Source organism: Bombina bombina, chromosome 1 (assembly GCF_027579735.1).
Source record: "Bombina bombina isolate aBomBom1 chromosome 1, aBomBom1.pri, whole genome shotgun sequence".
NCBI lineage: Eukaryota > Metazoa > Chordata > Amphibia > Anura > Bombinatoridae > Bombina > Bombina bombina.
In genome coordinates this window covers 1,412,804,527-1,412,831,185 of record NC_069499.1, presented here as the reverse complement: position 1 = coordinate 1,412,831,185, position 26,659 = coordinate 1,412,804,527, and the positions used below count along the sequence as shown (strand labels likewise).

The 26,659-nt window shown below is 41.6% G+C and overlaps 1 protein-coding gene and 1 pseudogene across 7 annotated transcripts in view; both read right to left on the bottom strand.

The window, feature by feature from the left end:
* Positions 1-26,659, bottom strand: part of METTL25B (methyltransferase like 25B) — a 229,647-nt gene that overhangs the window by 57,164 nt on the left and 145,824 nt on the right. For all 7 annotated transcript variants that reach the window (XM_053705284.1, XM_053705287.1, XM_053705279.1 and 4 more), the window contains one exon: positions 1,451-1,635. In XM_053705284.1, the coding sequence (XP_053561259.1) occupies positions 1,451-1,635 (185 nt within the window). The remainder of the gene's footprint in view (positions 1-1,450; positions 1,636-26,659) is intronic.
* LOC128646193 (uncharacterized) lies at positions 24,972-25,090 on the bottom strand (annotated as a pseudogene).

Below are 26,659 nucleotides of genomic sequence, written 5' to 3'. Positions count from 1 at the left end.
ATTTAGCCCATAAAAGTGTCTACCAGTTTTATAGCCCATATTAAGCCCTTTATTCTGTTTGAAACTAAGAAAATGGCTTACCGGTCCCCATGAGGGGAAATGACAGCCTTCCAGCATTACACAGTCTTGTTAGAAATATGGCTAGTCATACCTTAAGCAGAAAAGTCTGTAAACTGTTTCCCCCAACTGAAGTTACTTCATCTCAACAGTCCTATGTGGAAACAGCAATCGATTTTAGTTACTGTCTGCTAAAATCATCTTCCTCTCACAAACAGAAATCTTCATCCTTTTCTGTTTCAGAGTAAATAGTACATACCAGCACTATTTTAAAATAACAAACTCTTGATAGTAGAATAAAAAAAAACAAAAAACTACATTTAAACACCACATACTCTTAACCATCTCCGTGGAGATGTTGCCTGTGCAACGGCAAAGAGAATGACTGGGGTGGGCGGAGCCTAGGAGGGACTATATGGCCAGCTTTGCTGGGACTCTTTGCCATTTCCTGTTGGGGAAGAGATATTCCCACAAGTAAGGATGACGCCGTGGACCGGACACACCAATGTTGGAGAAAGCAGGGATGTAAGCTTAGGAGCCGGACCATTTTTGGTTCAGTACCCTGGTTAGCACTTGGTGATTGGTGGCTACATTTTGCCACCAATCAGCAAATGCTACCCAGGGTTCCAAACCAAAAATGGTCCGGCTCCTAAGCTTACATTCCTGCTTTTCAAATAACGATACTAAGAGTACAAATAAAAGTTGATAATAGGAGTAAATAAGAAAGTTGCTTAAAATGGCATGCTCTATCTGAATCATGAAAGAAAACATTTGGGTTTCATATCCCTTTAATGAGCATGCAATGCAGAGTAAGAAGCTGTGCCAGGCTCCTGTAAACATATAATACTGTATATAGGAGAAGGAGAAACTACTTACAGTGGTAGAACTCAAGGCAAGATGCACCCTATGAGGAGGGGAGAGCTTTCAAAACGGTGTGGTTGTCATCATAGTACTCATATATGGGAAGGATATTAGGGAGAACTGGTCCCACTGACTATGCCACAAGAGGTTTTGATTTCAAAATCCACCTTATACCAGAGGGGATATACGGGTGTAAATATGGCAAGACAACCATTTAATCTGTATACTAGACTCTCACACTTTAAGGAATGGTTTGTATGAAAGCTCTGTCTCTCTCGGAATCTTTGTGATTCACCTGAATGGAACAAAAGTGTAAACAATATAGTATAGGAGACATAGCAAGGCCCCTGCAGTTTGCACGAGTGGAGAGGGATGTGAGCTATTAATCTTAGGGGGAGACTAATCCATTCAGAAGTTAGTAACAGAGCTTAATCACGATGAATGAAAAAGAAATAAAAAAATTATCTATACACACATCAAAATATGTATATTTTCCTTTACTTGTTGGTCTACTGGCTTCTCTGATACAAACCTTCCTCTTGAAGATAAATGATCCTGTCAAGAAGTATAAGAGTCTCCACCAAAGGTGCCAGCAGCAAAGCTAGGGTAAAAAATGCAATTACATTTTGATGTTGTGAGAGCATGTGTTCCACTGAGGCCTCATTTAAAGGGGTGTCAGGGTCAAGACCAACACGTTTCAGTCCCAGTCGAGCATACCTGCAAAAAAACACAAGAAAGTGTGATTAACACAATACAGTATAAGAGAAAAATATACAAATAAAGTAATAGTTAATAGCAGTAAGAAAGTAAACAATTTCATAAAAAGCAACACTTTGTAAATTAATACTTCCACACAACCATCAACCCTGTTTAGACTACTCATTCTGTAGATTTTAATGTGTTCCTTTTACATTACTTAAGTAATCATTCTAAAGAATGTGAAGAGACATTAAACAGAAAAACAAAATGTATGCATACCTGATAATTTAATTTCTTTCATGATGGTATGAGTCCACAAGATGGTTAGAGTCCACTTTAGTTCACTAGGTGAAGGAAAAAAACACAGGTACATTCCAGAGCTTTAATCCCTCCCACTTACCCATAATCCCTCAGTCATACATATGGCTAAGTAGATGGAGTGAAACAGAAAAGCAGGAAAGACAAATGGCCAGATTACGAGTGGCGTGTTAACAATTACATGCAAGCAATAAAGGGTATATTACGGGTGTTTACACGCGTTGGGTTTTCCACTTGTATTACAGTGATTCCACGGATCATCAATAATTACTGTTGGGAATATCACTCCTGGCCAGCAGGAGGAGGCAAAGAGCACCACAGCAAAGCTGATAAGTATCACCTCCCTACCCACAATCCCCCAGTCATTTGACCAAAGGAAAGTAGAGAAAGGAAGTAACACAAGGTGCAGAGGTGCCTGAGGTTTATATGACAAATAAAAAACTGTCTGATAAAAAGGGCGGGCCGTGGACTCACTGTGTCAAGAAATAAATAAATTTATCAGGTAAGTATAAATTTTGTTTTCTTTCTAATGACATGGTGAGTCCACGGATCACCATTAATTACTGTTGGGAATCAATACCCAAGCTAGAGAACACAGATGATAAGGGAGGGACAAGACAGGTAATCTAAACAGAAGGCACCACTGCTTGAAGAACCTTTCTCCCAAAGGAAGCCTCACCCGAGGCAAAAGTATCGAAGTTATAGAATTTGGAAAAAGTATGCAAAGATGACAAAGTTGCAGCCTTGCAAATCTGTTTCACAGAAGCTTCATTTTTGAAAGCCCAAGAAGAAGAGACAGCCCTCGTGGAATGAGCTGTTATTTTCTCAGGAGGTTGCTGTTCAGCAGTTTCATAGGCCAAACGAATAACACTCTACAGCCAAAAGGAAAGTGAAGTAGCCATAGCTTTCTGAACCCTTGTGTTTCCCAGAAAAACAGACAAACAAAGCAGACTGACAAAGTCCTTAGTCGCCTGTAGATATAATTTCAGCGCACGTACAACATCTACGTTATGCAATAAATGCTTCTTATGAGAAAAAGGGTAAGGACATAAAGAAGGAACAATGATTTCCTGATTAATAGTCTTAAACAAAACAACTTTAGGCAAGAAACCCAACTTAGTACGCAAAACCACCTTATCAGAATGAAAGATAAGATAAGGGAAATCACACTGTAGTGCCGAGAGTTCCGAAACTCTCCTAGCAGAAGAAATAGCAACAAGAAACAAAACTTTCCAAGATAACAACTTAATAACCAAAGAATGCATAGGCTCAAACGGAGCCTGCTGTAAAACCTTAAAAACAAGATTAAGACTCCAGGAAGGAGTAACCGGTTTAAAAACAGTCCGGATCCTGACCAAGGCCTGACAAAACGATTGCACGTCTAGCACATCCGCCAGACCCTTGTGCAACAAAATAGACAATGCCAAAATCTGACCCTTCAGAGTACTAGCTGACAAACCCTTCTCCAGACAGTCCTGGAGAAAAGACAAAATCCTAGGAATCCTGACTCTACTCCAGAAGTATCCTTTGGATTCACATCCATACAAATATTTACGTAAAATCTTATGGTAAATTCTACGAGTCACAGGCTTACGAGCCTGGATCAAGGTCTCGATGACTACTCTTAAAACCCATGCTTGGATAAAATTAAGCATTCAATCTCCAAGCAATCAGCTTCAGAGAAACGAGATTTGGATGAAGGAAGGGACCCTGAAGTAGATGGTCCTTCCTCAGGGGTAGTCTCCAAGGAGGAAAGGATGACATTTCCACAAGGTCTGCATACCAGATCCAACAAAGCCAAGCCGGAGCTATGAGAATCACAGATGCCCTCTCCTGCTTGATCCGTGAAATGACCCTTGAAAGGAGAGCGAACAGAGAAAACAGGTATCCAAGGATCCGCCAGAGCATCTATCAGGACTGCCTGTGGATCCCTTGACCTCAAGCCGTACCTCGGGAGCTTGGCATTCAGCCGAGAAGCCATGAGATCCAGATCCGGCTGCCCCCATTTGAGAGTCAAACTGGAAAATACTTCCGGATGAAGTTCCCACTCCCTGGTATGAAACGTCTGTCTGCTCAGACAGCAGTTGTGGGTCTCTGCCCACTGAATTATTCGGGCCACCTCTGTCATGGCCAAGGACTCAGAGTTCCCCCCTGGTGGTTGATGTATGCCACGAAGGTTATGTTGTCTGACTGGAACCTGATAAACTGGGCTAAAGTCAACTGAGGCCAGGCCAGCAGAGCATTGAAGATCGCTCTCAGCTCCAAGATGTTTATGGGCAGAGCCGACTCCTCCCGATTCCATAGGCCCTGAGCCTTCAACGAGCCCCAGACTGCTCCCCAACCCAGAAGGCTGGCATCCGCAATCACCCAGGAGGGTCTGCGGAAGCAAGTTCCTTGGGAAAGATGGTCCTTAGACAACCATCACGGAAGAGTCTCTCTTTTAGCCTGATCCAGATCTATTCGTGGAGACAGATCCACATAGTCCCCGTTCCACTGTCTTAGCATGCATAACTGCAGAGGTCTAAGATGGAACCGAGCAAATGGAATGATGTCCATAGAAGCCACCATCAGGCCAATTACCTCCATATATTGGGCCCTGATGGCCTAGGAGAGGTCTGAAGGGCTAGGTAAGACTTGAGGATATTTAATTTTCTGACCTCTGTCAGAAAAATCTTATTAGAAGAGAGTCTATTATGGTCCCTAAAAACTGTACTCTTTTAGCTGGAATCAGAGAACTTTTATAGATTCACCTTCCATACGTGAGAGCGAAGAAAAGACAGCAAGATCTCCGTATGAGATCTTGCTTGTTGTAAAGATGGCGCCTGAACCAGAACGTCGTCCAGATAAGGCGCCACTGTAATACCCCGAGACTGGATAACTGCCAACAGGGCTCCCAGAACCTTTAAGAAAATTCTGGGGGTCGGTGGCAAGGCCGAATGGAAGAGCTACAAACTGAAAGTGATTGTCCAAGAAGGCAAACCTAAGAAACTTGTGATGGTCCCTGTGTATGGGAACATGAAGGTACGCATCATTTAGATCTATGGTTGTCATGAATTGACCTTCTTGAACCAAGGGAAGAATGGAGTGAATAGTCTCCATCTTGAAGGATGGAACCCTGAGGAACTTTTAGATCTAAGATTGGCCTGAACGTTCCCTCCTTTTTGGGAACTACGAACAGATTTGAGTAAAATCCCAGACCCTGTTCCTGAAGAGGTACAGGAACTATAACTCTCAGAGTGGCAAGGTCCTTGACACAATGTAAGAATGCCTCTCTTTTTATCTGGTCTACAAATAATCTGGAAAGAAGAAACCTTCCTCTGGGAGGGAAAGTCTTGAAATCTATTTGGTACCCCTGGGATACAATGTCTCGTATCCAGGCTTGAGCGAAGAAGGAAAGTCTGCCCCCAACTAGATCCGCTCCCGGACCGGGGGCCAACCCTTCATGCTGACTTGGAGTCAGCTGCAGGCTTCTTAGACTTCTTCCCCTTATTCCAAGACTGGCTAGGTTTCCAGGAAGACTTGGCTTGATCTTGTTTGGAGGAGGGAGAGGTGGGTTTACCTCTAAAGTTACGAAAGGAACGAAGATTACTCTGACGTCCTTTCTGCTTATTATTCTTATCTTGAGGAAGAAAGAATCCCTTCCCTCCTGTAATGTCTGAGATAATCTCAGCCAAACCAGGCCCAAACAAGGTCTTACCCTTGTAGGGAATCGCCAAAAGTTTGGACTTAGACGAAACACCTGCAGACCAGGAATTCAACATAAGGCTCTGCATGCTAGAACCGCAAAACCAGAAATTTTAGCTCCCAGCTTAATGACCTGTAAGGAAGCATCTGTAATAAAGGAATTGGCTAACTTGAGGGCCTTAATCCTGTCCTGTATCTCCTGAAGAGGAGTATCTGTCCGAATAGAATCAGACAACGCATCAAACCAGTACGCTGCAGCGCTGGTGACAGTAGCAATACACACCGCAGGCTGCCATTAGAGGCCCCGGTGAACGTACATTTTCTTTAACAATGCTTCCAACTTCTTATCCATTGGATCCTTAAAAGAACAACTATCCTCTATGGAAATAGTAGTCCTCTTAGCCAAAGTGGAAATCGCTCCTTCCACCTTAGGGACGGTTTGCCAAGACTCCTTAATAGAGTCCGCTATTGGAAACATTTTCTTAAAAATCAGAGATAGAGAAAAGGGAATACCAGGTCTCTCCCATTCCCATGCAATAATCTCTGTAGCATGGTCTGGTGCAGGGAAAAACTTCACAGCGGAGGGACCCAAGGTAGCCAAAACCTCCTTAAGTAACATGCAAAGGTGTTCTAGCTTAAATCTGAAGGCTACAACTTCAGCAGCAGAAGAAGGAATTATACTGTCTGAATCTGAGATTTCACCCTCAGATGCTACCAAAGTATCTTCGTCCTCCAACTTCTGAGAAGCGACACCAAGAGTAGCCACAACCTGATCAGAAACCTTACTTACTGAATCCTTAAAGGGACAGTCAACCATAGAATTGTTATTGTTTTAAAAGATAGATAATCCAGTTTTGCATAACCAACACAGTTATATTAATGTACTTTTTACCTTTGTGATTACCTTGTATCTAGGAACCTTCTTCCAGCCCCCTGATCACATGACTGTGACTGTTTATTATCTATTGTCTTAAATTTAGCATTGTGTTGTGCTAGATCTTAAATAACTTTCTGTGCCTGAACACAGTGTTATCTATATAGCCCACGTGTACTTTCTGTCTCTTTGTGTTGAAAAGAGATTTAAAAAGAATGTGATAAGAGGCAGCCCTCAAAGGCTTAGAAATTAGCATATGAGCCTACCTATGTTTAGTTTAAACTAAGAATACCAAGAGAAAAAAGCAAATTTGATGATAAAAGTAAATTGGAAAGTCAATTAAAATTAAAAGTCCTATATGAATATTGAAAGTTTAATTTATACTTGACTGTCCCTTCAAGTTTCCTTTTATGCCTAATTCTGCAACATGGAAAAGGCAGACAATGCTTCAGATACGCAGAGGATACCTGGTTAGCAATGTCCTGTAAAGAAAATCCTACCGGATTGTGAGAGGAAACACAGGGCACTGCATGTGGAGACTGAAAGGATTGGGACGCTTGAGGAGAAAGCTGTGGCATGACTGCTTTAGGAGACACCTGGACAGCATCCGCCTTAGCTAATTTTGGCTCAAAATAAAAAAAAAATTCTCTGTAACTTAACGTTCTCTCTATACAAGAGGAACAAAAAGGAACTAGAGGTTCCACCTGAGAATCATAACAAAGTTGACATGTAACAGTCTGTAAGGCTTCTTGGTCCATTCTTATAAAAATGACAAGTGAAAAAATAAAGTTTTTATTTCTTTGCACTTAAAGAAAAAAATTACTGCGCCTTTAAATATTATGTAAATGTTATTTAACAGAAATTAAATTATTCCCCAGGCACCCAAACACCTCAGCAGTTTACTACCTGTCCTGTAGCCTGAAGAGATATAGCCAACGGCAGCACTAACGGAGCTGACAACTGTGTCACTCTCAGCAGCCGACAGAGCCCTGGAAAGCGCGCCAATGGCACCTGGATAGCAGCACAAATAGAAGAAAGATGGAAATCATCTTGAATGACCAATAGATTTGCCTGAGGATCCCCAGACATGGCACAATATCGGGTAAGCTTGTGATTCAAGTGAGGGCCATCAGATCTATCTCTGGCAAGTGCCAGCATCCTGTTATTTGGACACATTTTTCTTGGATTAGAGACTATTCCCCCAGGTGAAGGGTTTGGCGACTGAGAATGTCTACCTCACAATTTTTTAATTTTCAGAATGTAAATTAATGACATTCTTGCCTGAGATAAGGCTAACTCTGAAGGGTCCTGAAGATTGTGTGACTGTCTTGTCTTGTGGTCCAACAGGATCTTCTAAGACAGATCCTAGTGATCTCTGTTCCACTGCTGCAACATTCTTAAAACGAGAAGCCGTAGATGAAATCTGGCAAATGAACGAAGAAAAATTGATAATAGGAGTAAATTAGAAAGTTGCTTAAAATTGCATGCTCTATCTGAATCATGAAAGAAAAAAATTGGGTTTAGTATTCCTTTAAGAGAAAGTGTCCTGAAAGATTCCTACAGACCTATTCTGCCTTTAGACTTTTTTATTTTGTGTCAGAAAAGGTCCCTTACCTCCAGTGACCGTTGGAATAATTGCATTCAGGCCTGGTCCAAACAAAATCTTTCCCTGTTCTTGGAGAACATATGAGCAGACCAGGTAATGTTCATCTAGCCAGAACATCCATAGCAGCACTTTTTGCATTAATGCATATATTTTCCACAGCTGCATCACATATAAAGCGGTTTGTGGTCCTGATTAAATTCAGGTTGTCTTGGATTTCTTCCAGAGAAACTTCTCTTGAAATTAGTTTTAGAAAGGTTATCACGCCAGACAAGCTATAATTACAGCTGGTTTAAGCATAAAGCCTGGAAGCTGGAAGGATTGTTTATGAAAGCCTTCAAGCTTTTCATCCCCTGAAGGAGGTGCTATCCTCCCAAAACAATTGTAGTTTGCCGCAACAGAATGGATATTGCTCTATCTACCTTAGGAATAGTGTCCCAGACTTCCAGCATCCTCCAATCGTTGCGTGCCCCACGAGCTGAACGCCAAAGGGGGCACCCAACGATTGGAAGGAGCCGGACTCCATATGCTAAATACAGCAGGAGATGCGGGTGGAGGATCAGCGTTATGTTTACCATAATGCAAAGGTAAGTATTTTAAAAAATAAGTGCCTGTCAGGGTGCCAGGAATCAGACTAAGACGAGAAGTGCAAAAATAATCACAACTTTATTAATAGCAAAAAATAATAAAAAGTCCACAAGTCAAATAACAGGCCAGGAGTCAAAACCAGAGCTGGTAGTCAGACGAGCCCAGTCAGGAGCCAAAGTGAATAGTCAGACGAGCCGGAACAAGGAAAACAGCAGAGTCAGGAACAAGCCAGGGATCAGGAACCAGGAAGGACGTCAGGCAGGCAGGTAATACACAGGAACTCTCACAAACAGGTCTGAGACAACGCAAAGGCAAAGCATACTGAACAGAGGCCCTTTAAATAATAAGTGATGACATCACAATTCTGAGACTGCATCCTGTCTCACATCCTGTCTCACATGGATGATGCACACCAGTCTGACCATAAAAGGAAGTGCAGGTAATGAGCAGCATCCCCCCACAATGCACCATAGTCAGGAAGAGAGGTGAGTAAAATGGCTGCCAGCAGCACATGGCAAACACACAGGGAAAAAACCCTGACAGCATCTTTGTAAACTTTAATGAATTAAAGTGCCCCTGTTTTTAAGATAATTTTTTGATAATGGCTTTTAATTCATTAAGTTTACAATCACTTTAAAGAACTTATTGATTCATTTCTGTGATAATTTATCAGTAGTGACAGTATGATCTACCTCTAATGCAACCAATACTTCCCTTAACAGGTATGGATATGCTACATACTAAAATTAAAGGAGTACTCTCCAGCAACTGCTTCAATGGTACTGGCAAACATCAGATTAAAGTACTCCCTTCTTTGTGGGGTATTTAGTAGGGTCACCTCTTAGGGCTGTCCCAAAAGAACTAAGTGTCTGTGGAGGATCACCTTTAGCTCCTTGCGTGCTTATGCATTTAACTGCTGGAGGCATAACAGCCATTCATTTACAGTAAAGTGGATATATTCTTAGGGTAAAGTTCCTTAGAAATACAAGAATAAGCATACAGGCACACAAATAATCCCTGATGTGCTTAACAAATATAGTAATGTTATAATGTACAACTGATAATTTTAAAGGGACAGTAAACACCTTGTGATTTTTATATAAAAAGTTTAGTTATACATAATGAAACAAGTTTGCAATATATTTTCAATATTTATTTTGCTCCTTTTTCATGTATTTTACTTCTGGAAAAATTAGCCATTTCTAATTCTTAGAACTTGGAATGCTCTCTGCTAAGTTCTTAAGTCTAGCTCTGCTATACTTGTCAATAATTAGCTTTATCAGATAACAACTGAAAAACATTGAACTTTATAGTAACTTTATGACAGTGACTAGCTTTGTTGTCTGCAGACTAAAACCCAGATTGGCTCCTCCAAATAAGGCAAATGGTAGGTGGAGTTTGGATATTGAAAAATAACGGTAGTAAAAAGGATGTTAATTTGTTTTAAAAAGAACATTTATGCTTACCTGATAAGTTTATTTCTTTTTTGACATGATAAATCCACGGATCATCTTAATTACTAATGGGAAATTCACCTCCTGGTCAGCAGGAGGCGGCAAAGAGCACCACAGCAGAGCTGTTAAATAACTCCTCCCTTCCCTCCCACTCCAGTCATTTGACCGAAGTTAAGGAAAGAAAGGAAAAGTCAAGGTGCAAAGGTGTCTGAAGTTTAAAATAACCCAAAACCGGTCTTACAAGAACAGGGCGGGCCGTGGACTCATCGTGTCAAAAAAGAAATAAATTTATCAGGTAAGCATACATTTTCTTTTCTTTTTTAAGACACGATGAGTCCACGGATCATTTTAATTACTAATGGAATTCAATACCCAAGCTAGAGTACACAGATGATACAGGACGGACAAGACAGGGAACCTAAACGGAAGGCACCACTGCTTGAAAAACCCTTTCTCCCAAAAGCTGCCTCAGCCGAGGCCAAAGTCAAATTGGTAGAACTTTGAAAAAAGTGTGAAGAGAGGACCAAGTTGCAGCCTTGAAAATCTGTTCCACAGAAGCTTCATTTTTGAATGCCCATGAGGAAGCAACAGCCCTCGTGAAATGATACGTAACTCTCTCGGGAGGCTGCCGTCCTGCAAAACGTACGATACTCTTCAGCCAAAAAGAAAGAGAAATAGCCATAGCTTACTATCCATTACGTTTTCCTGAGAAAACCACAAACAAAGAAGAAGACTGACGAAAATCCTAGGTCGCATGTAAATAGAATCTTAAAGGGACAGTCAACACCAGAATTTTTGTTGTTTAAAAAGAAAGATAATCCCTTTATTACCCATTCCCCAGTTTTGCATAACCAACACAGTTATAATAATACACGTTTTACCTCTGTAATTATCTTGTATCTAAGCTTATGCTGACTGCCCCCTTATTTCAGTTCTTTTGACAGACATGCGGTTTAGCCAATCAGTGCTCAGTCCTAGGTCACTTTACGTGCATGAGCTCAATGTTATATATATATGAAACATGTGAACTAATGCCCTCTAGTGGTCAAAATGTATTCAGATCAGAGGCAGTCTTCAAGGTCTAAGAAATTAGCATATGAACCTCCTAGTTTTAGCTTTCAACTAAGAATACCAAGAGAACAAAGCAAAATTGGTGATAAAAGTTAATTGGGAAGATGTTTAAAATTGCATTTCCTATTTTAAACATGAAAGTTTTTTTTTGGACTTGACTGTCCCTTTAAAGCACGGACCACATCCAAATTGTGCAGAAGTCTTTCCTTCAGAGAAGAAGGATTAGGACATAACGAAGGAACAACAATCTCCTGATTAATATTCCGATCAAAAACAACCTTAGGAAGAAATCCTAATTTAGTACGTAAAACTACCTTATCTGAATGAAAATAAGATAAGGAGACTCAAATTGTAATGCCATGAGCTCTGACACTCTCCGAGCAGAAGAAATAGCCACAAGAAATAAAACTTTCCAAGATAACAACTTAATATCTAAGGAATGCATAGGCCCAAACGGAGCCCCTTGAAGAACTTTGTGTCAGGGAGGTAACAACTTTACAAGACAAAAATGTGAAATGTAACACTATTGTGATTTGGTAACACTAGCTTCAAAGTGAAACCAAGTAGTATAGTGTAAAGTTGTTATAAAGTATGGTTTTCAGGATATACTGAATACTTAACTATATACACAGGTGTCACGTTAGACCCTTATTGAGGGAGAAGCGACATATTAGACATTAGATAGAAAATATGCAAAATAGAATCTCTATTTGTAATCCTCAGTGATCTCTGTAGAAAATCCTTAAGTAAGGAAAACACAAATTTCAGAGTTGTAATCCACAATGAAAGGTTAGAAGTAGTTATTCATCAAATAACATTTAGACAGTCACACTTGGTATGAATCTTAATATTCTGCTGAGGATAATACACAATTGGAAAACACAGCCTCAATCTGAAGCAGATCACAGATCAGGCTAATACAAAGTATGTGCACAGTATGTGTTGAACTAGTAATCCCAGTTAGCATGAGAAGCGGTAGAAATACAGGCAGAGTAACACAAAACAGTAGTTGTGGAAGGTTAAAAAATATTACTCACAAAGTTTGTTGTCCGAACCTGCTGCCTGTTCTGACTCCTTGTGCGCGCACAATTTGGTCCCGGTCACTTCCTGTTAGTGTTGCAAGAAACAGATCCCTGCTTGAGTGAAGTATTCGTCACAGGCCCAGAGGAGAGAGCGGAGCTGAGAGGGATATCCGACTGTACCTGAGGTAAGTGCAGTAAAGCTTACCGGAGTTTGAGTGCGGTGCTTGAAGAAAAAAGGGAAACAGCTTCTCTGTAGTTGTTAAGATGCCAAGACTCTACAGGCTAGGAAATATCGAGATGTTAGAGGTCTGCAGATTCTAATGCTGACAGGAGAGTGTTGTCCTCTTGTTAAAGAAATGACTTTGGTAAACAATGAATCCTGAGGAGGAAAATTGAAGTTAGGTATCTGTGAAAATCTCAGAGAGTAAGGCTCAGAGTTACTCTAGATAGAGAAACAAAATACTAAGCAATGCTAGTTAGGAGAGCAGGTGTTAAAATAGGCGATGAATCACTGTGATTGGTGAACCAACTTAAAGGTGCAGTAACAGTCAAAACCCTGACATGATCCCCCCGTCAAGCAAGCTGATCCTCAGCTTGAGGTCTAGGAGAATCCGGGAATTTCTGATGGAACTGGGAGACCAATTTAGGAGCATAGATATTAGTAGAAGGTTCCCACGTATCATCATCCTTGGTGAAGTTCTTCCATCTAACCAAGTATTGCAATACTCCTTTGGAAATCCTAGAGTCAATAATCTGATCAACCTCATATACATCGGTATCTTGTAATTCAAGAGACGAAGGTGTGTGAGAAGCTTGAACTCTGGTTGGGTTATAAGGCTTGAGGAGAGATACATGAAATGTAGCATGTATTTTCATGGAAGAGGGAAGGTCTAAAGTAACGGCGTTAGGATTGACTACTTTGAGAATTTTGAAAGGTCCACAAAACTTTTGTGTTAGTTTCCTACTTGGCACTTGTATTCGTAGGTTCTTGGTTGATAACCATACTTGGTCTCCGATTTTATACTTAGGAGGATCTCTATGTCTTAAGTCGTAGTGATATTTCTGTGAGTTTTGAGCCTTAATAATGTTCTCTTTTATAAAATTGAAGATGTCCTGTAAAGAATTATTCAACTCATCAACCAAAGGTGAATCAGAAGGGGTTGATGAGATGGAAGTGAAAGTGGGGTGGTATCCATAATTTGCATAGAAGGGTGTAAGATTGGTTGAAGAATTAGTAAGGTTGTTATATGCAAATTCTGCGAAAGAGAGATATGAAATCCAATTATGTTGTTGATAAGCACAAAAACATCGTAGGTATTCGTCCAACCATTGGTTTATTCTCTCCACTTGTCCATTTGATTAAGGATGGAATGAAGTAGTGAATTGGTGTTTGATATTAAGGGATTTGCATAAACATTTCCAAAACCTTGAAGTAAATTGAGATCCCCTGTCGGAAATCACAGTACTTGGTACTCCATGTAACTTGAGGATTTGATCCATAAAAAGTCTGGCTGTTTCAGGTGCAGTTGGTAATTTATGAAATGGTAGAAAGTGAGCCATTTTTGAAAAACTATCAACAACCACCATTATAGTGGTATGATTTTTAGAGGGAGGTAAATCCACTATGAAGTCTATGCCTATTTGTTTCCATGGTCTATCAGAAACAGGTAGGGGCATAAGTAGTCCATATGGGCTCTTTTTCTCTGTTTTGCAAGTTTGACATATAAGGCAGGTTTTTATGTAGTCAGAAATTGATCTTTTCATGTCTGGCCACCAATACGCTCTGCTGATCAACTCTAATGTACGTCTCTCTCCTGGATGACCTGCAAGAGGTGAATCATGCTGCTCTTGTAGAATTTGATGTCTTAAAGGTTCAGGTAAGAATATTCTGTCTTTGTAGTAATATATTCCATTCCGGTTAATTAGCTGAACCTTAGAGTTAGGTAGTGGCATATGTGAGAGCTTTTGTATGTCTGTCAAAATGTCAGAAGTTAAACCAATGAATCGTTCAGTAGGAATAATATTTGTATAACTGGTACTTTGAGATGGTGGACTTGATTGGCGAGAGAGGGCATCAGCCTTACCATTTTTACATGCCGGGCGATAGATTATCTGGAAATCAAATCTTGCAAAATACAGACTCCATCTAACCTGTCTGGATGAGAGAGTCTTATTATTTAGGAGATACTGAAGGTTTTTGTGGTCAGTATAAATCAAAAAGGTTTTCTTAGCCCCTTCTAGGAGGTGTCGCCAAAATTCTAATGATCTTCGGATTGCTAACAATTCTTTATCACCGATTGCGTAGTTTTTCTCAGCTGAACTCATGGATTTATAAAAGAAAGAAATGGGATGCATCGGTTCATGAGGCACCTTCTGTTGGGACAAGACTGCACCTATAGCATAGTCTGAAGAGTCCACCTCCAGAATATACTGAAGGTTAGGATTAGGTAGATGTAAGATGGGAGCTTCGGTGAACAATGTTTTCAGGTGTTCAAAGAGCGGTATGTTGTTTTTCCCAAAGAAATGGGTGTGTAGTACCAGTAAGTTGAGTCAATGGTTTAACAATTCTAGAAAAATTCCTTATGAATTTTCTATAATAATTAGCAAAACCTAGAAACCTTTGTAGGGATTTGCGGTCATGAGGTTGTGGCCAATTTTTTACTGCTTCAACCTTTTCAGACTGCATCTGTATGCCTTCTGAGGAGATGGTATACCCCAAAAAGGAAATAGTAGATTTGTGGAAAGAACATTTCTCGAGCTTGGCATATAACTTATGTACCTTTAAACGGGCCAGCACCCAGCGTACGTGTTTTATGTGGTCTGAAATATTCTGAGAGTAGATCAGGATGTCGTCTAAATAGACAACTAAACAAACATCTAAGAGATCGCGAAATATATCATTTATAAAGTGCTGGAAAGTTGCGGGGGCATTACAAAGGCCGAATGGCATTACAAGATATTCAAAGAGCCCATACCTAGTTCTAAAGGCAGTGAGCCATTCGTCGCCTTCCCTTATACGAATAAGGTTGTAAGCCCCACGCAAGTCAAGTTCTGTGAACACTGTGGCATCAGTAAGTCGTTCGATCATTTCGGGAATTAAAGGGAGTGGATACCGACTTTTTTACGGTCCGTTTATTGAGCTCCCTATAATCTATGATGGGACGAAGAGTGGAGTCTTTATTAGTCACAAAAAACATACCTGCAGCTGCAGGAGAGGTAGACGGTCGGATGAAACCTTTCTTTAGGTTGTCTTGCAGATATTCTTTTAAATGTTCTAGTTCAGGTTGGCTAAGGGGGTAAAGATGACCTACAGGTAGTGTTGCTCCTGGGATCAATTCAATTGGGCAGTCGTATAACCGGTGAGGTGGAAGTGTATCAGCTTCCACCTTACTAAACACTTCCTGGAAATCTAGATAGTGAGTCAGTATAGGAGGTACATCAGTGCTAGTGTGTAGTACTGCTGTTTGAGGAAAACAAGTATTTTTACAAAATGTTGATTGAAAGGTTAAAGTGAGTGATGACCAGTCTATATTAGGATTATGTAATTGTAGCCAGTATAGACCTAAAACGACTTGGAAATGTGGTGAAGGTATAACGTCAAAGGTAATATACTCAGTATGTCCCCCTTGAGTGGTCACTAATAAGGGAATTGTTTTGTGCGTGATAGGACCGTTTTCTAGTATGGAACCATCAATAACCTTTTCAACAGTGGGTATTTTATTAATTTGTACAGTGGTGTTGTCAATAAAATTGCCAAAAGCTCCAGAATCCACTATGGCATTGATTGGCAGACGTCTAAGGTCCCACTGTAACAAGAGAGATAAATTGCAATAAGAAGGTGGTTCATCAAGTCTTGTTACATTATTTACAATATTAAACTTACTCTTTTTGTTTTATGTAGAATGGGACAGTCTGTGACCATGTGACTTGGGTTTGCACAATACATGCATAAGTGGTTGTTCCTTCTTCTCATTCGTTCTTCGGCAGTGAGTGGTCCCCTAATTGCCCCGATATCCATAGGGGTGACGGGGTCATTAGTTGTAGGTCTTGAGTGTGTAGTGCTGGACGATGGGACCTTAGAAGCAGGTTCAGTGTAGGTGCGTTCTGCCTTACGTTCTCTTAGCCTACGATCAATCTGAGTTGCTACTTTCATGAGAGCATCCAGAGTACTTGGCATCTCTATCCTTGCTAGTTCGTCTTTAACGGAATCAGAGAGGCCGAGCCTAAACTGATTGCATAGTGAAACCAAGCTCCAGGCTGAGTCGGAAGCATATAATTTAAATTCTGTGATGTAATCCTCCACAGATTTTTTTCCTTGTTTAAGGTTTCTCATTTTTTGTTCTGCTGTGAGTTGGATATTTGTATCACTGTATAACTCATCCATAGCAGAGAAAAACCCAGAGAAAGAATTTATTTGAGGGTCATTGGTTTCACATAGGTGGTCAGCCCATACCCTAGGTTCTGACCTGAGAAAAGATATTGTAGAGAGTACCCTTACCCTGTCTGTTGGGAAGGTGTGAGTTTTTAAGTTAAATAGGAGGTGGCAAGCATTTTTAAATTGTCTGTAAGACCGCCTGTCTCCAGAAAAGGAGTCAGGTAAACTAACTTGTGGTTCAATAGTTGAGGTGTGCGGAACTTTCAGATCCTTTATCAATTCTCTAAGAACCTGTGTTTCTAGTTGTAGGTCTAATATTGCTTGCCCCATTTTATCCACCTTTTGGTTTAGGTTAAATACAAACTGGGGTATTTCAGCAGGATCCATACTTGTGACGTAACTTTTTTAGGCTTAGTATTATGTCAGGGAGGTAACAACTTTACAAGACAAAAATGTGAAATGTAACACTATTGTGATTTGGTAACACTAGCTTCAAAGTGAAACCAAGTAGTATAGTGTAAAGTTGTTATAAAGTATGGTTTTCAGGATATACTGAATACTTAACTATATACACAGGTGTCACGTTAGACCCTTATTGAGTGAGAAGCGACATATTAGACATTAGATAGAAAATATGCAAAATAGAATCTCTATTTGTAATCCTCAGTGATCTCTGTAGAAAATCCTTAAGTAAGGTAAACACAAATTTCAGAGTTGTAATCCACAATGAAAGGTTAGAAGTAGTTATTCATCAAATAACATTTAGACAGTCACACTTGGTATGAATCTTAATATTCTGCTGAGGATAATACACAATTGGAAAACACAGCCTCAATCTGAAGCAGATCACAGATCAGGCTAATACAAAGTATGTGCACAGTATGTGTTGAACTAGTAATCCCAGTTAACATGAGAAGCGGTAGAAATACAGGCAGAGTAACACAAAACAGTAGTTGTGGAAGGTTAAAAAATATTACTCACAAAGTTTGTTGTCCGACCCTGCTGCCTGTTCTGACTCCTTGTGCGCGCACAATTTGGTCCCGGTCACTTCCTGTTAGTGTTGCAAGAAACAGATCCCTGCTTGAGTGAAGTATTCGTCACAGGCCCAGAGGAGAGAGCGGAGCTGAGAGGCAAATCCGACTGTACCTGAGGTAAGTGCAGTAAAGCTTACCGGAGTTTGAGTGCGGTGCTTGAAGAAAAAAGGAAACAGCTTCTCTGTAGTTGTTAAGATGCCAAGACTCTACAGGCTAGGAAATAGCGAGATGTTAGAGGTCTGCAGATTCCAATGCTGACAGGAGAGTGTTGTCCTCTTGTTAAAGAAATGACTTTGGTAAACAATGAATCCTGAGGAGGAAAATTGAAGTTAGGTATCTGTGAAAATCTCAGAGAGTAAGGCTCAGAGTTACTCTAGATAGAGAAACAAAATACTAAGCAATGCTAGTTAGGAGAGCAGTTGTTAAAATAGGCGATGAATCACTGTGATTGGTGAACCAACTTAAAGGTGCAGTAACAGTCAAAACCCTGACACTTTGAGAACTAAATTATAACTCCAAGGAGGAGTAACTGGTTTGAACACAGGCCTGATCCTGACCAAGGCCTGACAAAATGATTAAACATCTGGGACATCCGCCAAACCTTTGAGTAACAAAATAGATAAAGCCGAGATCTGACCCTTTAGGGAACTCGTCGATAAACCCTTCTCCAAACCCACTTGGAGAAAAGACAAAATTCTAGGAATCCTAACCCTACTACATGAGTAGCCCATAGATTCACACCAATATAGGTATTTATGCCAAATCTTATTGTAAATCCTTCTAGTCACAGGCTTACGAGCCTGAATCATGGTCTCTATGACCGAATCAGAAAAAACAGAATTTATGTTTACCTGATAAATTACTTTCTCCAACGGTGTGTCCGGTCCACGGCGTCATCCTTACTTGTGGGATATTCTCTTCCCCAACAGGAAATGGCAAAGAGCCCAGCAAAGCTGGTCACATGATCCCTCCTAGGCTCCGCCTTCCCCAGTCATTCGACCGACGTAAAGGAGGAATATTTGCATAGGAGAAATCATATGATACCGTGGTGACTGTAGTTAAAGAAAATAAATTATCAGACCTGATTAAAAAAACCAGGGCGGGCCGTGGACCGGACACACCGTTGGAGAAAGTAATTTATCAGGTAAACATAAATTCTGTTTTCTCCAACATAGGTGTGTCCGGTCCACGGCGTCATCCTTACTTGTGGGAACCAATACCAAAGCTTTAGGACACGGATGAAGGGAGGGAGCAAATCAGGTCACCTAGATGGAAGGCACCACGGCTTGCAAAACCTTTCTCCCAAAAATAGCCTCAGAAGAAGCAAAAGTATCAAATTTGTAAAATTTAGTAAAAGTGTGCAGTGAAGACCAAGTCGCTGCCTTACATATCTGATCAACAGAAGCCTCGTTCTTGAAGGCCCATGTGGAAGCCACAGCCCTAGTGGAATGAGCTGTGATTCTTTCAGGAGGCTGCCGTCCGGCAGTCTCATAAGCCAATCTGATGATGCTTTTAATCCAAAAAGAGAGAGAGGTAGAAGTTGCTTTTTGACCTCTCCTTTTACCAGAATAAACAACAAACAAGGAAGATGTTTGTCTAAAATCCTTTGTAGCATCTAAATAGAATTTTAGAGCACGAACAACATCCAAATTGTGCAACAAACGTTCCTTCTTTGAAACTGGATTCGGACACAAAGAAGGCACGACTATCTCCTGGTTAATGTTTTTGTTAGAAACAACTTTCGGAAGAAAACCAGGTTTAGTACGTAAAACCACCTTATCTGCATGGAACACCAGATAAGGAGGAGAACACTGCAGAGCAGATAATTCTGAAACTCTTCTAGCAGAAGAAATTGCAACCAAAAACAAAACTTTCCAAGATAATAACTTAATATCAACGGAATGTAAGGGTTCAAACGGAACCCCCTGAAGAACTGAAAGAACTAAATTGAGACTCCAAGGAGGAGTCAAAGGTTTGTAAACAGGCTTGATTCTAACCAGAGCCTGAACAAAGGCTTGAACATCTGGCACAGCTGCCAGCTTTTTGTGAAGTAACACAGACAAGGCAGAAATCTGTCCCTTCAAGGAACTTGCAGATAATCCTTTCTCCAAACCTTCTTGAAGAAAGGATACAATCTTAGGAATTTTTACCTTGTCCCAAGGGAATCCTTTAGATTCACACCAACAGATATATTTTTTCCATATTTTGTGGTAAATTTTTCTAGTTACAGGCTTTCTGGCCTGAACAAGAGTATCAATGACAGAATCTGAGAACCCTCGCTTTGATAAGATCAAGCGTTCAATCTCCAAGCAGTCAGTTGGAGTGAGACCAGATTCGGATGTTCGAACGGACCTTGAACAAGAAGGTCTCGTCTCAAAGGTAGCTTCCATGGTGGAGCCGATGACATATTCACCAGGTCTGCATACCAAGTCCTGCGTGGCCACGCAGGAGCTATCAAGATCACCGATGCCCTCTCCTGATTGATCCTGGCTACCAGCCTGGGGATGAGAGGAAACGGCGGGAATACATAAGCTAGTTTGAAGGTCCAAGGTGCTACTAGTGCATCTACTAGAGTCGCCTTGGGATCCCTGGATCTGGACCCGTAGCAAGGAACCTTGAAGTTCTGACGAGAGGCCATCAGATCCATGTCTGGAATGCCCCACAATTGAGTAATTTGGACAAAGATTTCCGGATGGAGTTCCCACTCCCCCGGATGAAATGTCTGACGACTCAGAAAATCCGCTTCCCAATTTTCCACTCCTGGGATGTGGATTGCAGACAAGTGGCAGGAGTGAGTCTCCGCCCATTGAATGATTTTGGTCACTTCTTCCATCGCCTGGGAACTCCTTGTTCCCCCCTGATGGTTGATGTACGCAACAGTCGTCATGTTGTCTGATTGAAACCGTATGAACTTGGCACTTGCTAGCTGAGGCCAAGCCTTGAGAGCATTGAATATCGCTCTCAGTTCCAGAATATTTATCGGGAGAAGAGATTCTTCCCGAGACCAAAGACCCTGAGCTTTCAGGGGTCCCCAGACCGCGCCCCAGCCCACCAGACTGGCGTCGGTCGTGACAATGACCCACTCTGGTCTGCGGAAGCTCATCCCCTGTGACAGGTTGTCCAGGGACAGCCACCAACGGAGTGAATCTCTGGTCCTCTGATCTACTTGTATCGTCGGAGACAAGTCTGTATAGTCCCCATTCCACTGACTGAGCATGCACAGTTGTAATGGTCTTAGATGAATTCGCGCAAAAGGAACTATGTCCATTGCCGCTACCATCAAACCTATTACTTCCATGCACTGCGCTATGGAAGGAAGAGGAACAGAATTAAGTATTTGACAAGAGTTTAGAAGTTTTGATTTTCTGGCCTCTGTCAGAAAAATCCTCATTTCTAAGGAGTCTATTATTGTTCCCAAGAAGGGAACCCTTGTTGACGGAGATAGAGAACTTTTTTCTGCGTTCACTTTCCACCCGTGAGATCTGAGAAAGGCCAGGACAATGTCCGTGTGAGCCTTTGCTTGAGGAAGGGACGACGCTTGAATCAGAATGTCGTCCAAGTAAGGTACTACTGCAATGCCCCTTGGTCTTAGCACCGCTAGAAGGGACCCTAGTACCTTTGTGAAAATCCTTGGAGCAGTGGCTAATCCGAACAGAAGTGCCACAAACTGGTAATGCTTGTCCAGGAATGCGAACCTTAGGAACCGATGATGTTCCTTGTGGATAGGAATATGTAGATACGCATCCTTTAAATCCACCGTGGTCATGAATTGACCTTCCTGGATGGAAGGAAGAATTGTTCGAATGGTTTCCATTTTGAACGATGGAACCTTGAGAAACTTGTTTAGGATCTTGAGATCTAAGATTGGTCTGAATGTTCCCTCTTTTTTGGGAACTACGAACAGATTGGAGTAGAACCCCATCCCTTGTTCTCCTAAAGGAACAGGATGAATCACTACCATTTTTAACAGGTCTTCTACACAATGTAAGAATGCCTGTCTTTTTATGTGGTCTGTAGACAATTGAGACCTGTGGAACCTCCCCCTTGGGGGAAGCCCCTTGAATTCCAGAAGATAACCTTGGGAGACTATTTCTAGTGCACAAGGATCCAGAACATCTCTTGCCCAAGCCTGAGCGAAGAGAGAGAGTCTGCCCCCCACCAGATCCGGTCCCGGATCGGGGGCCAACATCTCATGCTGTCTTGGTAGCAGTGGCAGGTTTCTTGGCCTGCTTTCCTTTGTTCCAGCCTTGCATTGGTCTCCAGGCTGGCTTGGCTTGAGAAGTATTACCCTCTTGCTTAGAGGACGTAGCACTTGGGGCTGGTCCGTTTCTGCGAAAGGGACGAAAATTAGGTTTATTTTTGGCCTTGAAAGACCTATCCTGAGGAAGGGCGTGGCCCTTGCCCCCAGTGATATCAGAGATAATCTCTTTCAAGTCAGGGCCAAACAGCGTTTTCCCCTTGAAAGGAATGTTAAGCAATTTGTTCTTGGAAGACGCATCCGCTGACCAAGATTTTAACCAAAGCGCTCTGCGCGCCACAATAGCAAAACCAGAATTTTTCGCCGCTAACCTAGCCAATTGCAAAGTGGCGTCTAGGGTGAAAGAATTAGCCAATTTGAGAGCATGAATTCTGTCCATAATCTCCTCATAAGAAGAAGAATTATTATTGAGCGCCTTTTCTAGCTCATCGAACCAGAAACACGCTGCTGTAGTGACAGGAACAATGCATGAAATTGGTTGTAGAAGGTAACCTTGCTGAACAAACATCTTTTTAAGCAAACCTTCTAATTTTTTATCCATAGGATCTTTGAAAGCACAACTATCTTCTATGGGTATAGTGGTGCGTTTGTTTAGAGTAGAAACCGCCCCCTCGACCTTGGGGACTGTCTGCCATAAGTCCTTTCTGGGGTCGACCATAGGAAACAATTTTTTAAATATGGGGGGAGGGACGAAAGGTATACCGGGCCTTTCCCATTCTTTATTTACAATGTCCGCCACCCGCTTGGGTATAGGAAAAGCTTCGGGGGGCCCCGGGACCTCTAGGAACTTGTCCATTTTACATAGTTTCTCTGGAATAACCAAATTCTCACAATCATCCAGAGTGGATAACACCTCCTTAAGCAGAGCGCGGAGATGTTCCAATTTAAATTTAAATGTAATCACATCAGGTTCAGCTTGTTGAGAAATTTTCCCTGAATCTGAAATTTCTCCCTCAGACAAAACCTCCCTGGCCCCCTCAGACTGGTGTAGGGGCCCTTCAGAACCAATATCATCAGCGTCCTCATGCTCTTCAGTATTTTCTAAAACAGAGCAGTCGCGCTTTCGCTGATAAGTGGGCATTTTGGCTAAAATGTTTTTGATAGAATTATCCATTACAGCCGTTAATTGTTAAACACTAAAAAACTCTAAGCCATCTCCGTGGAGATGTTGCCTGTACAACGGCAAAGAGAATGACTGGGGAAGGCGGAGCCTAGGAGGGATCATGTGACCAGCTTTGCTGGGCTCTTTGCCATTTCCTGTTGGGGAAGAGAATATCCCACAAGTAAGGATGACGCCGTGGACCGGACACACCTATGTTGGAGAAACTAGAATTTGGGTGAAGGAAGGGCCCCTGAATCAGAAGGTCCTTCCTCAACGTAAGTCTCCAAGATGGTAGAGATGCCATCTCCACCATATCTGCATACCAAATCCTGCGAGGCCAGGCCGGAGCTAAAAGGATCACTGAAGCCCTCTCCTGTTTGATTCGAGCAATTACCGGAGGAAATAGGTATGCTAGACTGAAGGTCCAAGGGACCACTAGAGCATTTATCATTTCTGCCTGGGGGTCTCTGGACCTCGACCTGTATATCGGAAGCTTGGCATTCTGCCGATATGCCATGAGATCTAATTCCGGCTGACCTTTCTGCCGGATGGAGTATCCACTCCCCTGGTTGAGAAGTCTGCCTGATCATGAAGTCCGCCTCCCAGAGTCCACTCCTGGGATGTGGATCAGCAACAGACATTAAGAATGGGCCTTTGCCCACTGAATTATCTTGGATACCTCTGTTATCACTGATGAACTGAAGACATGTGTCCAACTGGAATTAGATAAACTGGATTGAGACTAACTGGGGCCAGGCCAGAATAACAATTAAGACTGCTGATAGCTCCAGAATGAATATAGGAAGATCAGACTCTGACTGCGTCCAAAATTCCCGGAGCCTTTAGGGGACCATAGTCTGCTCCCCGTCCTAGAAGGTTGGTGTCTGTTATCACAGACAGCCAAGATGGTCTGCGAAAGTAGGTTCCCTGGAAAGGATGATCCAGAGACAACCACCCTTAAGAAATCCCTTGTCTCCTACTCTTCGAGGGGACAATCCAAATATTCTCCGTTCCATAGCCTGAACATGATAACCTGCCCAGGTTTAAGAAGGAACCAAGCAAACGGGATGATGTTCCATGCCGCTACCATCAGCCCAATACCTCCATGCACTGAGCTGTTAATGGCCGACGAGAAGACTGAAGAAATAAACTAGAATCGAAAATCTTTAATTTCCTGACTTCCTTCAGGAAAAAACTTCATTTATAGGGAATCTGGTTCCCAAGAAGGTTACCTTTGTCCATGTGACTAAGTAACTGCTTACCAAATTTACCTTCCTGCTTGATATCACAGAAAGGATAACAGCATTTTCATATGGAATCTTGCTTGGGAAAAAAAAAAAAAAAAAAAAAAATAGCGCCTGGACTAGGTTGTCTTCCAGAGAATGCAAGCACGCGTTAGTTAAATCCGCCTTCATAAAATGACCTCCTGGATGAAAAACAGAAATGGAACAAATAGTTTCCACCTTGAAGTACGGTACACTTAGGAATTTGATTAGAATCTTGACATCTAAAATTTGATTAGATTCTAGAGATCTAAAATAGTACTGAAGGTTCCCTGGAACCACTACCAGATTAAAATAAAATCCCAAACTCCGTTCCTGAATTGGAACAGAAACTCACTCTCAGGTCGGAGAGGTCTCCTACCCAGTGTGAGGCCACCTTGCCTCTTATCTGGCTCCAAACATTCTTGAAACCAAAGACCTCCCTCCTGCTCAGAGGAAGAAGTAGAAGGATTCCCTTGAAATCTTGAAAGGAATGAAAGTAATCTTAACCAAAACGTGTGCCACTATGGTAAAGCCTGAAATCTTAGCTTCCCGCTAACTACTTGAAGGGAAGCATCTGTAAGAAAGGAAATGACCGACTTTAAGGTCTTTATTTCATCCTGAACTTCTCTGAAGAGAATGTCTGTTCTAATGGAACAGGCAACATATGAACCAGTATGCTGCCGTAAAAGCGACAGTGGCAATACTAAGCCTATCGCACCTGGTGTTCCCAGGCGGTCCCCCATCCAGGTACTGACCAAGCCTGGACCTGCTTAACTTCCTAGTTCAGACAGGATCTGGTGCATTCAAGGCAGTTTGGCGGTAGACAAATCATAAGTTGCCATTGTTGAGCAACCCCTCTAACCTTTTACCCCTAGGATCCTTAAATGAACAACTATCCTCTATGGGAATAGTAGGACTCCCGGCTAGCGTGGAAATTGTCCCTTCCACCTTAAGTACCGACTGACGGAACTCCTTGAAGAGTCCACTATGGATAAAAATCTCTTCTAGACCTAGGAAATGGAGAAAAGAAAAAAAAGAGTACCTTCTCTCCCATTCCTTAGCATTGATCTTGGTACAACCTAATATTGACAACCCCCATGGTATCGTTGTCGTCCTGAGTAGCTAAAAACTCCTTAAGTAACAGACGGAGGTGTTCTAGCTTAAACCTGAAGGATACAACTTCAGTATCAGCAGGAGGAATTATACTGTCAGAAACTGAGATTTTATCCTCAGATGCTATCAAAGTATCCTCTTCCTCACGTCTAGGAGGGGAGCTTGAGATAGTAACAACCGTGACAGGAACCTCGCTCACTGAATGTTTTTTTTTCCTCTTGCAGTCTAGTTACAAAGGGAAGCGATGTCTTGCAAGGTAACTCCAGTAGGAGCCATGGAGGAAGCGCAGGGCACTGGTTGAATGGACGCTAAGTTTTTAGGACACTTTAGGAGAAAGCTGCAGAGTGTATGGAACATTGTCAGAATGCATCTTGAACAGCATCCAAGACAATGTTAGCTCTTAAAAAGAGGCTTATCTGAACTGTAAAATTCTCTCAATACATGAGGAACAGAGAGATTTGTTCATCAAAGCATAAAGTATATGAAAACATCTTCATTCTCATTTATAATCAAATACAATTTTAACATACTCACCAGAGTTACTGTGTCTTTAAATATTAAACGTAACGCTATTAAGATGTAATGGGACCTCTTGGACCAACAGTATTCACCTAATTGTAAACTAAAAATTGGATGTTGCTGTGTCTTTAATTGACAAAATAAACTCCTTTATTTTGGTAAAAAATAATTCTTTAACTCATAAGAGAATGTTACTGTGTCTTTAATTAACATAATAAAACTTTATTTTTGTAAAAAAAAATTCTTTAACGAATAAGAGAATGTTACTATGTTTTTAATTAACAAAATAAACTCATTTATTTTGGTAAAAAATATTTCTAAAGATAAAATCTCCAGACTGCCGCTAAACATTGCTGAGGCGTGTGTCTGCTTACATGGGGGAATACAAATAGTAGGTATCCGGACTCATTAAAGATACCCTATAAACACAGACTGTGAAGCCTCTCTGCTGCGTGACTAAACGCAGTAGAGGAGACCCACCATCACTCTCCAATACGTCGGGCTTAGGGCTAAGAGAAAAAAGTGTGCAAACAATGACGAGTAGCATAGCTCCGCCCGTCGTGGGTGTAACACGGTAAATCTCCCGCGCGGCCATGTTTCAGACATAGAGCCGTCGGGAGAAATAACAGCATCGCAATTTTAGTAGTAAAACCTACTGGTCGGCTATATAATGTAAAATGAGCCGTTAGAAGTAAAAGTCTAGTTGCGCAATAAGGTAAAACCTCCCGGTCGGCTAGCAATGCTGAATAAGCCGTTGGGAGT